The sequence below is a fragment of the Mesoplodon mirus genome (genome assembly GCF_964341445.2).
Source record: "Mesoplodon mirus genome assembly, chromosome: 8".
NCBI lineage: Eukaryota > Metazoa > Chordata > Mammalia > Artiodactyla > Ziphiidae > Mesoplodon > Mesoplodon mirus.
Window position 1 is genome coordinate 84,399,155 of NC_138984.1, and position 12,677 is coordinate 84,411,831.

Here is a 12,677-nt window from a genome sequence, read left to right on the forward strand (position 1 = left end):
AGAAAATAGTCCATTGTAAAATGTCTGTTTATTTTAATAGGTATTAATTGACCTAGAAATCAATTCTACATTATTTTTTAATTGAATCAAGCCACTTAATTAAAATAAGTCCAAATATGACACACCATAACTAATTTTCAGTAAAAACTATGATGATGATTTGCCTTCTCCAAATATCCGTTCTCTCAGGTAGTCCATTCGAGCATTCTTTGTTGACAGTGCCATAGAGTTCCATTCAAAATGAGGGATCTGTAAAATAAGTAATGTAGTCTGAATGAAAGCTCAAAAGCAGCAACAAAAAACATCAGGGAAGACCTCTAAGAATACTGAGAAGAGCTATAGGAACCCTAAGACATTAGTTTACATAAGCATAGCCTTTGAACCCTATTTGGAAGGTTGCCTTCTTCTTGACAACACCTGGAAGACCCTTTTCTGCTTCACAGCTCCTTTCATCCTCCTGTTCCTACAATACCAACAATGGACATTTTTCCCATGTGCCTTTCTTATATTTGTACACTAGCCTTTTTCTCTTATAACTCCATCCATCTCCATAGTGCCTCTCTTTATTGTAAGATGAATATAAAAATCAAGAGATCTTCTAGAGACAATTTTAAAAATTATTTTTATTTACTATTCTTAAAAAAAAACAGAGGGTGTTCTATTTCAGACAGATTTTAATATAGCTTTTTTTTTAATATTAAAAAAAGGTAATTCTACAACTTTCACCTTAAAAGGGGACACATGTAAAGCCAGTGTCTCTGGGTTTTTTAAAGGCTGAATTACATAAGTATTTCATACCTGAATTACATGATAGCCCAAAATTTCCAAGTGTCGTTTTTTCATAGCAGATTTTCCTTTTAAATGAGGGATGTTTCTACAAAATGCTCTCGAATCCAAAAATTCCAAAGCAATCCTACATAAGATGAAAATAAATATTTACTTCTGAAATTGAGAAACTGAATAATTATAAGCCTTTCAGGAACAAGGGTGCATCTTTATAAACTAAAAACCGCCAAATGAATAAATGAGTATACTAAGTTATTTTTCTACTTAAATTAGTAATTAATGACAAATAATCCGATTCATTAGAATTAAACCAAATTATAGTAAGTATCTGCATGCTTTCATCTATTTGTTTCTTTGTCCAATACATATTTATTATGCACCTACCATAAGTAAGGCACTGTGAGGGATACAAAAATAAAAGGACACACTTTATAGTCTAACAAAGAACATATGATACATAGTAAGTAACTGTAATGCAGTGTAGGAAGCAGCTATGTGCTATCTGAAAAGTAGAGAGGCATGGGAGGTCCAAAGAAGAAGATACTATTTATTTCCACTGAGGACAACTTGAAGGTTAGTGCTTTAGATATTGCTAGGCTTTGGACAATGAAGGATGGAGATTAAAGCAGAAAGCATAAGAAAAGCAAAGGTATGTGGGTAGCATGCATGAGATACATGAGGAGCAGATTCTACTATAAATAACCCTTGATAGCTGAGTTCATTAAATCGTGCCAAATTTAACATTTAGATAACAAAATCTGAAACTAAGAAAGGTACTTTTCAGCTCCTGGTGGCAGTCTTGATCCAGCTATTTGAGTATTTAATTCCGAGTGTACTTTTGGTAGTTTTCCCAAAGTTGTATTATGGCTTCCATACGGAATAGGTTTTTTCCTTTTATCCAAGATACACTCAAAATCTGTAAGAAAGTATAGGAACCAACAATATGAATTAGGTAAATTCTTATAGGTAAAATTTTAAGATATATTTTAAATATTTATATGTGTATATAAAGACACACATACACTCACAAACATGAAGAATGAGGTACCTCCCTAATTATCCAACTTATTTCATTTATTTATTTATTTATTTTGGCCACACCACACAGCATGCAGGATCTTAGTTCCCCGACCAGGGATTGAACCCGTGCCCCCTGCAGTGGAAGCTCGGAGTCTTAACCAATGGACCGCCAGGGAAGTCCCTATCCAACTTATTTTATATATATGATCTAGTCCAAGATCACCTCTCTTTGAAAATCAATGAATAAAAATCAACCAGCAAGTATTACTAAACTATTATTTAGCATGGGGGCTATATTTAGCACTGCACTAAGCCAAATCACATTACAGTTTTATTTTAATCCCCTTAAATCTCTTGGTCACAATTGGAGGAAGCTAAACCAACTCATCTGAAAATTAGTAAAGACAAAGATTGAAGCATGTATCCTGTCTTTCCTGTATGAACTGTACATAGGGTAACTAAACAGTTGACATAGGAAAGTTCTTTTTAGACAAATTCCAACTAATAAATGCAGAATGACAGATGTAGAAAATCACTACTTTTCCACCCTTGATGAATAATGCATTTAGACAATAATTTTAATGGCTGCTAAAATCAGTAGGTGAAAAGCTGATGGGAAAGCTTCCTAACGGATAAGCTGACAACATATAAACACACTGATGAATCTTAATATAATAAAAAGGGGACAACCAGAATTGTATGTCTTCTGATAAGATGGAGTAAGAAGCACATACCACCTATGAAAAAGCTGGCCAAAAAAATGACCACTGCCACTCCCAAACTAACCTGAATCTAATCAAGCCTCTATATCTAACTACTGGTTTACAGGAAAAATAGGGGATGCAGAAGCATGTTGAATGACACCACAGGGTTTCAACTGGAAAAGTCCAACAAACAGTAAAATAAAACATATAAAAATAATTGAGACACTTGAATGTTGACAAGCTATATAATATTAAAAAATTATTATGAATAGTTGTAGAGGTGAAAATGATGGCACTGTGGTTATATATCCTTTTAGATATACATTCTAAAATGACATATTATCTGTGATTTGCTTGAAAAAGATCAGGTGGGTCTCTGGTTAGTGAGTATTAATAATTTTTAATGCTGGATGAGGGTTCATTATACTATTCTATTCTTGAATATGTATGAAATTTTTCCATAATAAAAACAATCATAAAAATGTATTTAAACCAAGAAAAATGAAAAAAGAAACAATGAATGAAAAGGAAGAAAGAGTAGGTTTAATTACCTATTCTTTATATATAAGGGAAACTGGGGCACTGAAGCATCTTCAAGTTAATTATCAAAAATGAAATATACTTTTCTCATAAAGAAAATGAATTCTGGAGCTAGAATGCCCAGGTCATCCTGGCTTTGCCATCTGCCAGCTACATAACCTTGGGCAAACAACAATGTCTCTGGGCCTCAGTTTCCTTATCTATAAAACAGAATAATTTGTAAAACTTATAGGGACATAGTAAGTTTATTATATATAAAACACATAATATCTAACACATAATTAATATGTAACATAATAATATGTAAGTGTATCAATTACTATTATTGTTATATGAAATTACAGCATTGTTTGAAAGATACACATACCAGCAAAAAAATTTAATAAATCATAGCATAGTCATTCAATGAAATATTATGCAGTCACTAAAAATAATGTATAATTATATTTGTTGGCATAGAAAAATATTCACAACATATAAACAAAGTTATAAACACTATAAAATAAGCCATTTGTTTTTTTAAAAAGTCAGAACTTTTAAAAGTACATATTACTTGCACACATGAACATGTATTGCTTGTAAAATTAGAAAGAAAACAACAAATGTCATTAAAAATGAAAAAAAAATTCAGAAGGAGAAACATAGACACCAAAAGTAAAGAGTGTTTGCATCATGGGTGATTTTCCTTTTTGTTATCTGTCCTTTCTGGTTTTTCTATAAGTATGTATTATGTATCATATAAATGAGTGTTTTCTTCCAATCCTTAGTTCTTAATCATACTACTGTATTGTCTTAATTATCCCATATCCTTATATACAAATATTACCAATTAAATCTTATTTTTAATGATCTATATATATTTTCACATAAAAATAAGCCTCTTGACAACATGAGGTACAAATATGAGTTGGCAATACAATGGGCTTGGGATATAATAACCCTAGTTCCCCAACCAGGGACTGAAGCCATACCCCCTTCAGTGGAAGTGCAGAGTCCTAACCACTGGATCACCAGGGAATTTCCTGAAAATTTCCAAGATAACGAAAAAATTTTTTTAAAAGTTTTAAAATTCCAGTTGATGAGATGATTCTGTTTAGTTTGGCTTTCTGAAAGTAGCTAATAACCTACCAAAGACTTACCTATTTTGTAGTAATAAGGTGTAAGAACAGAGGCTTTTACAAAATTGATTCCTCCTAGTACCTCTGCTAACATTTTATAAATCTGCTGTTGTGCTCCATTCATACTGCCAAAATCTTCAGGAGAATAAAAATAATTAGTTCACTTAAAATAATCAGCTTTTGAATGAAAATCATCCCATATCTACAAACTGAAAAATAGATTAATATTTCCAACAAGAGCTTCCATGTATTGTAATATACCACCTGCAATAACACTAAATTCAGCACAAGTTCTTTGGCTCTCTACCAAAAGAGGTTTAGTGTTCTAAATATTAAGAAATTCTTACAACACAAATTTCTCTACAAAATGGTTCCATTAAACAAGTTATGGCACTCTTGGGAACTCTGGTGTCATGGTTAGGTTTAACAATAAAAACAGTACACTACCTAATAATGTACTTTAGAATTAAGCTTTACTTTCTGACCCAAACAAAACTCAAACCTTTTTTATACTGCTGTTGACAGAAGCGGTCATGAAACCATGGAATCTGATATTCAGGACATTCCAAGCAGACTGCTCTATTTAATTCCATAAGGCGAAATTGGACCTTCATATTTAGAGATGAACATAAAACTGAAATTTAAAAAATACATTAATAGACTTTGATAGCTTGAACTTAGCAAAGACGATTCAGTTTTCACATTCATTTATCCCCATAATGGTTGTAACTTTTATTCTCATATTACAAAATCATTTCATTTGCATACACATGCTTTATATTTTTAAATTATTACATTCAGTGGGATGATTAGGACCAACACCTATGTTTCTCACTAATTATGAATATTAAAACTACATTTTAGGGGCTCCTCTGGTGGCACAGTGGTTAAGAATCCACCTGCCAATGAAGGGGACATGGGTTCGAGCCCTGGTCCGGGAAGATCCCACATGCTGCAGAGCAACTAAATCCATGCGCCACAACAACTGAGCCTGCACTCTAGAGCCCGCAAACCACAACTACTGAGCCCAGTGCCACAACTACTGAAGCCCACGTGCCTAGAGCCCGTGCTCCGCAACAAGAGAAACCACTGCAATGAGAAGCCCGCACACCGCAACAAACAGTAGCCCTGCTCATGGCAACTAGAGAAAACCGTGCACAGCAACGAAGAACCAAAGCAGCCAAAAATAAATAAATTAAATAAAAACAAAAAAACCTACATTAAAAAAAATACTACTAAAGAATATTCATTGACCTAATATTCCACATTTAGCAATCTATCCTAAGGAAATAAAGATGAGGGCAATGACTCATGTATAATAATCATTATTTATAGTAATGAATTGGAAACAACCTACATGCTAACAAATTTTATTACTTCCTTATAATGGCAGATTCTATAGACTAAAAAATCATGACATCAAAAAATATTTAATGGCATGGAAAATTGTTCAAAATATAGTGCAATGACAAAAGCAACAGACAAAAGTGAACATATGTATAATTCAAATTTTGTTTTAAAATATATATAGGTATATAAACATACATATAAGGGCAGGAGACAGAAAAGAAATACTCCAAAACATTAAAAGTTGTAGTTTCACTTGGTGGTAAGATTATGAATAATCTTTTATTTTCTATTTTATACTGTTCTATATTCTAAATTTTCTACAATAATCAGGAAATACTTTTATAAACAGAAAAAAAACCCCAGTATTAACATTTAAATGCCTTAGTATGTAGGTAGAGCTGAAACTTGGATACAAAATACAAGTGACAATTTATTAAACTAAAAAATATATATTTTTTGTTTTTTGTTTTTGTGGTATGCGGGCCTCTCACTGTTGTGGCCTCTCCCATTGCGAAGCACAGGCTCCTGACGCGCAGGCTCAGTGGCCATGACTCACGGGCTCAGCCGCTCCGCGGCATGTGGGATCTTCCCGGACCAGGGCACGAACCCATGTCCCCTGCATCGGCAGGCAGACTCTCAACCACTGCGCCACCAGGGAAGCCCTAAATTAAAAAATATATTATGCTTGCTTGTTGTAAAGCAAAAAGTTTATTGTTTTTTAATAATAATGTTTAACAAGTATATAGTAGTTTTTCTTTGAAAGTGTTTTTATGTATCTTATCACATTTTTAACTTTTTTCGCTTATGAAATTTACATACAGAAAAAAAATTCATAAAATGTATATGTATAGTTTAACACATAATTATAAAGAAAAATCATATATTTATAACCCACGCGAATAAAATACTCCTAAACAATAAAAAAAAAATATATATATATATACATACGTTCAAGTTGAGAATCTAATTTGGCTAAGAATCTGATGTTAAAAATTGCCTTCAGTAGATCTTCTGAAAAATATTCACGTGTGGCCAAAGAGTAACCAAGAAACACTAACATGAGAGGATCCAATATACCTAGAACAAAATTAAGATTAAAAAAAATTAAAATCTACAGCTGCTTCACATATACGTAATATATATTCAGGTAAAACCAGGTTTTAAAAAAATAATACAAACACAACCTTGACAAAATTAATCTATACTGTCACAAGTCCAGATAGTGGCAAAGTGGTTACCTTTGGGTGGGTGAAGAATGGGAATGAGGGCCGGGGAGAAGGGTACTATGCTAATATGCTATTTCTTGATCTGGGTACTGATTCCTTGGCTGATTCAATTTGTATAAATTCACATACTATATATATACTAAGGATATGTACACATTTCTGTGTTATTATACTTCCATTAAGTCTTTAAAATTGCCTTGAAAAGAGAAAGATTGAAAATAAAGGGTCAGTAGAGTATGTAAAGATAAGTGATCCCAGTCTCTATATACTGATAATATTGCTCAGAATGTGTGCAGAATCTTTCTAAGCACTTTACAAATATTAACTCATTTAAACCTCATTTCAGTGTAAAGTAGGAATGATTATTATCTCCGTTTTATAAACTCAGTGTACTGAAGCACAGAGAAGTTTAATGATTTGCCCCAAGTCACATGGTTAGCAAGTGGAGGGTGAGATTTAACTTGGAGAGTCCAGCTCCAGAGTCCACACCACGGTCCTGTGCTGCTCTCTAGGGCTCTCAGATCCCCAGGCTGGGTACAGACATATATGAAGCTCAGGTTTCACTCAGTACCTCCTCCCTTACCTGTCAGCCAGCAACACGGTACGTGTCTCAGAGATAAGGCTTGAGGTTATTTACTGGATTTGCTTCATCCAAGAGATATTTATTTATTTATTTTTTTAAATTTTTATTGAAGTATAGTTGATTTACAATGTTGTTAGTTTCTCGTATACAGCAAAGTGATTCAGTTATACATATACATATTCTCTTTTTCATACTCCTTTCCATTATGGTTTATTACAGGACACTGAATATAGTTCCCTCTGATATACAGTAGGAACTTGTTTATCTACTTTATATATAGTATCAATTGTTTGTATCTGCTAATCCTAAACTCCTAATTTATCCCTCCCCCACCCCCTTTCCCCTTTGGTAACCATAAGTTTGTATTCTATGTCGTGAGTGTTTCCATTTTGTCAATAAGTTCATTTGTATCATATTTTAGATTCCACATATAAGTGATATCATATGGTATTTGTCTTTCTCTCCCAAGAGACATTTCTGATGAGAGGGAAGGGGTCCTCTAAAATGTGCCATTAGCAGCAATGTTCTTACAAAGGACAAAAAAAGATGTTAAATCTTTTCAATGTTTCGCTGAGTTTATTTAGTAAAGCAAGATCAAGTCACAAACAAGGTTAATAGCGATGATCTCCACCAGCAAAACTGATCTGTCAAAACTAATGTTTATTCAAAATAAAGAAAAGTATTATTCCATTAGAATTTTGCTTATACAGGTCTCCAAGAATTTTCCAAACATTTTCCCAGTAAGTCTTAAAAAAAAAAATCAAAGCTGTACTTCTCAAACTCTCATCTCTTATATCTTTTATTTGAAGAAAAAAAAAAAAGAATGTATTTTCATTTCCTTCTGATTGTTGACACACAACTGAACAACCAGGAGAGCACATTCAAAGTCTCATCTTTCAGTTTCAAGTCTCATCTTTCTATATATAATTGTATTACTAAAAGGAGGTATATATGAATGCCACACATGTATACACCCATACATGAATAAACACATACATATCAGTCCCATTTTGTCTATTAGAGACACACAAAAATAGACATGGTTAGACACTATCTAGCATATAGACCCCACAAAAATGTAGCAAAGTCAATGAGCATCATACTGACATAATTAATATATTTATACTGGTCTCACACAGCCTAACTAGAGGTCTACAAGCCTAGAGAAACATAATTCCTGCCCTATTATAGAGCCTAACACCTTATGCTGGTCGTGGAAGCTCCCAGTTAAGTATTTGTTGCTTGGATGACGGAATGGGAATTTCTTACTCTCCAGGCACAGCAAAAAGCTCTGCGGAAGCTGGTCTCTGGCTGTCTCCCCAACCTCTTCTCCTACTAACTCAGTCTCCCGCATTCCACTCCTGCCACACTGAATCTGCTGTTCCCGAAAGAAACCAAGCATATTCTCACCTCAGGGCCTTTTGCACTTGCTTTTCTTTACCCTGGGATTCTCTTCCCCACCTATGGACATGAGTCACCCTCTCTTTTTTTTTTTCCACATCTTTACCGGAGTATAATTGCTTTACAATGTTGCGTTAGTTTCTGCTGTACAACAAAGTGAATCAACCATATGTATACATATATCCCCATATGCCCTCCCTCTTAAGCTTCCCTCCCATCCTCCCTATCCCACCCCTCTAGGTCATCACAAAGCACCAAGCTGATTGCCCTGCATGATGCAGCAGCTTCCCACTAGCTATCTATTTTACATTTGGTAGTGTATATATGTCAATGCTGCTCTCTCACTATGTCCTAGCCTCCCCTAAACCCCCGTGCCCTCAAGTCCATTCTCTGCATCTGCGCCTTTATTCCTGCCCTGCCACTAAGTTCATCAGTACCGCTTTTTAAAATTCCATATATATGCATTAGCGTACAGTATTTGTTTTTCTCTTTCTGACTTACTTCACTCTGTATGACAGACTCTAGGTCCATCCACTTCACTACAGATAACTCAATTTCGTTCCTTTTTATGGCTGAGTAATACTCCATTGTATATATGGGCCACATCTTCTTTATCCACTCATCTGTTGATGGACACTTAGGTTGCTTCCATGTCCTGGCTATTGTAAACAGAGCTGCAATGAACATCGTGGTACATGACTCTTTTTGAATTATGGTTTTCTCAGGCTATATGCCCAGTAGTGGGATTGCTGGGTCATATGGTAGTTCTATGTTTAGTTTTTCAAGGAACATCCATAGTGTTCTCCATAGTGGCTATATCAATTTACACTCCCACCAATAGTGCAGGAGGGTTCCCTTTTCTCCACACCCTCTCTGGCATTTATTGTTTCTAGATTTTTTGATGATGATTGTTTAGATTTTTTTTTTGCAGTATGCGGGCCTCTCACTGTTGTGGCCTCTCCCGTTGCGGAGCACAGGTTCCAGACGTGCAGGTTCAGCGGCCATGGCTCACGGGCCCAGCCGCTCCGCGGCATGTGGGATCTTCCCGGACCAGGGCATGAACCCATGTCCCCTGCATTGGCAGGCGGACTCTCAACCACTGCGCCACCAGGGAAGCCCTGTTTAGATTTTTTGAGACATCATCCTGACCGGTGTCTCACTTCATTCAATCCATGGTCAATGATACCTCCTCGCTCCATCCAGCCCACCTCACTATCCTCCATCCTACACACCTACCCTGCTCTAGTGGTCTTAAATACTTATCACCATTTCACCTTATGTATTTGTTTATTGTCTATGCCAGTTTCACCCCATCAGAAAGTAAAATCAACGATGGTAGAGTCTACCTGTTGTTATTCTCTCCTATATCTCCCCAGTGACTAAAGACTGCCTGACAATAAGTACTTGGTGAATGTTGACTGAAAAAGCAGTAACTACTGAGCCAGACATTTCACTTCTAAAACACACTATACTGACAAGTAAGACATGTGGGTCTGAGAAGAGAAGCACCATTAAAACCTTTTTCTTTAAGGCCAAACAGAAAGAAATACAATTCAGGACCAAAATAAAGAATGAAAAGAAAAAAATAATTTCCTGCCTCCGCTACCCTCACGTACTGCTTCTGCTAAGGCCAACAGTAGGAAGGAATATTTCTACTCCACTTTTTTCTGGTACTGAAACACTATTTAGACTTTTTAAAGAGACACATAATAATCAGCACCAGAGCAGCAACTTTTCTGACAATTAATAAACATCTACATAGGACCTTAAGAAATATTTATTTTCTATTTAAAAAATGAACAAACTTTTAAAATTGAAAACAATCAAATGTGATATGTCCCCAGAAATGATACAAATATCAGGTATACAGCACCACATAAAGGCATTTTTTGCTGAAAATGTTTAATCTGAATCTAATCAAGCATCTATAACTAACTTCCAGTTTACTAGGAGCACAGGAGATGGAGGAGCAAGTTAAAAGCAAGCACTCAGACAAATGCAGAATGTGGCACAACCCACAATAAATGGCCAATCTCTATTGCAAAAAATAAACATCAAGAAAAAAAAAAGATTAGGAGAAAGTGACATAACAACTCAATGTTGGTTTCTTTAAAAAATTTATCAACTAAAATTTGGTGACAATTGGGAAATTTTTATTATGGACTGAGCAGGTAGAAGGTGGTACTTGTTCACTTTCTTAAGTGTGACACTGGTATTGTGCTTACATAGAAGAATGTCCTTATAACCTGAAGTATTTAGGGCTGACACTTCAAGTGGTTCATCATACGCGCACGCATACACACACACACACACACACACACACACAGAGGTAATGTGGCAAAATGTTAATGATTATTCAAAAGCTACATTGTGGGTATACAGTATACAGATGTTTGTTACATTGTTCTTTCAATTTTACTGTGTATTTGAAAACTTAGGGACATCCCTGGTGGAGCAGTGGTTAAGAATCCGCCTGACAGTCCAGGGGACACAAGTTCAAGCCCTGGTCCGGGAAGATCCCACATGCTGCGGAGCAACTAAGCCCGTGCACCACAACTACTGAGCCTGCACTTTACAGCCCGTGAGCCACAACTACTGAGCCCACATGCCACAACTACTGAAGCCCACGAGCCACACCTACTGAGCCCACATGCTGCAACTAATAAAGCCCCCACGCCTAGAGCCCGTGCTCCACAACAAGAGAAGCCACCGCAGTGAGAAGCCCGTGCACCACAACTAAGAGTAGCTCCTGCTTGCCACAACTAGAGAAAGCCCACATGCAGCAACAAGGACCCAACACAGCCAAAAATAAATAAAAAATAAATAAATTTATTTTAAAAAAAAGAAAACTTAGATAACAAAAAATCTTTCTCTTAAGTCAATGCAGAGCAAAAAACAAACAACAAAAAACAAAAACCAGAGAATATTCTAGACCATAAGATACCAAAGAGATAACTTAACGGAATGAGTGAACCTTGATTGAATCCTGGGTCCAAAATAACCACTCTAAATAAGGTACTTTGAGAATGAGAGAGATTTAAAAATGGATTGTGTATTAGGTATTAGGGGACTATTAATATTCTTAGGTGTGATAAGAGTATTGTGGTGATTTAGGAGATCATTATTCTTAGGAGGTGTATACCTAAGCAATTAGGGGTAAAGAGTCACAGTGCCTACAACTTACTTTGAAATGGCTTAGAAAAAAACAAGAGAGCAAGAGAAACGAACAGTAAAGCAAATATGATAAAATGTGAACCACTGAATCTAACCAGTGAGTTTATAGGTTCTACTTGTTCAATTCTTTCACTTTTTAATGTAAGTTTGACATTTTTCATAATAAAAAAGTTTAAAAAATGGATCCAAAATACTTTTTGAAGGTATAAAACTCATGGCTATTATCACTATCCTTTAAAAAAGGAATATGTCTTAGAGTAGCAGCAACAGTATCCTCCAACCTCCTCATCAATGTATTACCAAACAATATACCTACTTAAGTAAGAATTAAGGTGTTGAAGGCAAGTTCCAAAAAATTCATCCCTTTGAGGTGGATCATAGTTCAGGGCGCTGAACGGAAGAATAATAGCAAGGATTGCAAAAGGATGAATCTGTAAAAATAGAACAAAAAAGTTATTGCTTCAACTTCAGCAAAACAAAACAAAATTTAGCCTAATTATTATCTTAAGCAGAAGTCTTTATCTAACATGCCTATAGTTAAATGAACATGCCCACAGTTAAATGGCACATGTATCATTCTGTTTATTAAGTCTTCTACCTTGCTATAATTTATTTAATTCCACCACTAATTTCTAGTAACTCTAAATATTAATGCAGGAAAAATAAATCAGATAAGATACAGATTGATTTTGTTTGGTGTAAAATCCTGTTCCAGAATTCCTTAGTCATTAAAATGGTGAGAAAATAGTGTCACAATTTCCATGATATCAGCACA

At 35.1% G+C, this 12,677-nt stretch overlaps 1 protein-coding gene across 3 annotated transcripts in view; it reads right to left on the minus strand.

Annotated features, from left to right (window-relative positions):
- Positions 1–8: 8 nt before the first annotated feature.
- FASTKD1 (FAST kinase domains 1) overlaps positions 9–12,677 on the minus strand; it is a 34,289-nt gene continuing 21,620 nt past the window's right edge. For 2 of the 3 annotated variants that reach the window (XM_082630148.1, XM_082630150.1), the window contains 7 exons: positions 12,219–12,333; positions 6,467–6,595; positions 4,671–4,802; positions 4,190–4,303; positions 1,564–1,702; positions 799–913; positions 9–249 (listed from right to left, as the gene is read on the minus strand). In XM_082630148.1, coding sequence (XP_082486274.1) covers positions 148–249; positions 799–913; positions 1,564–1,702; positions 4,190–4,303; positions 4,671–4,802; positions 6,467–6,595; positions 12,219–12,333 — 846 coding nt within the window. In that variant the 3' untranslated portion in view covers positions 9–147. The remainder of the gene's footprint in view (positions 250–798; positions 914–1,563; positions 1,703–4,189; positions 4,304–4,670; positions 4,803–6,466; positions 6,596–12,218; positions 12,334–12,677) is intronic. The other variant, XM_082630149.1, reaches the window with a different exon arrangement.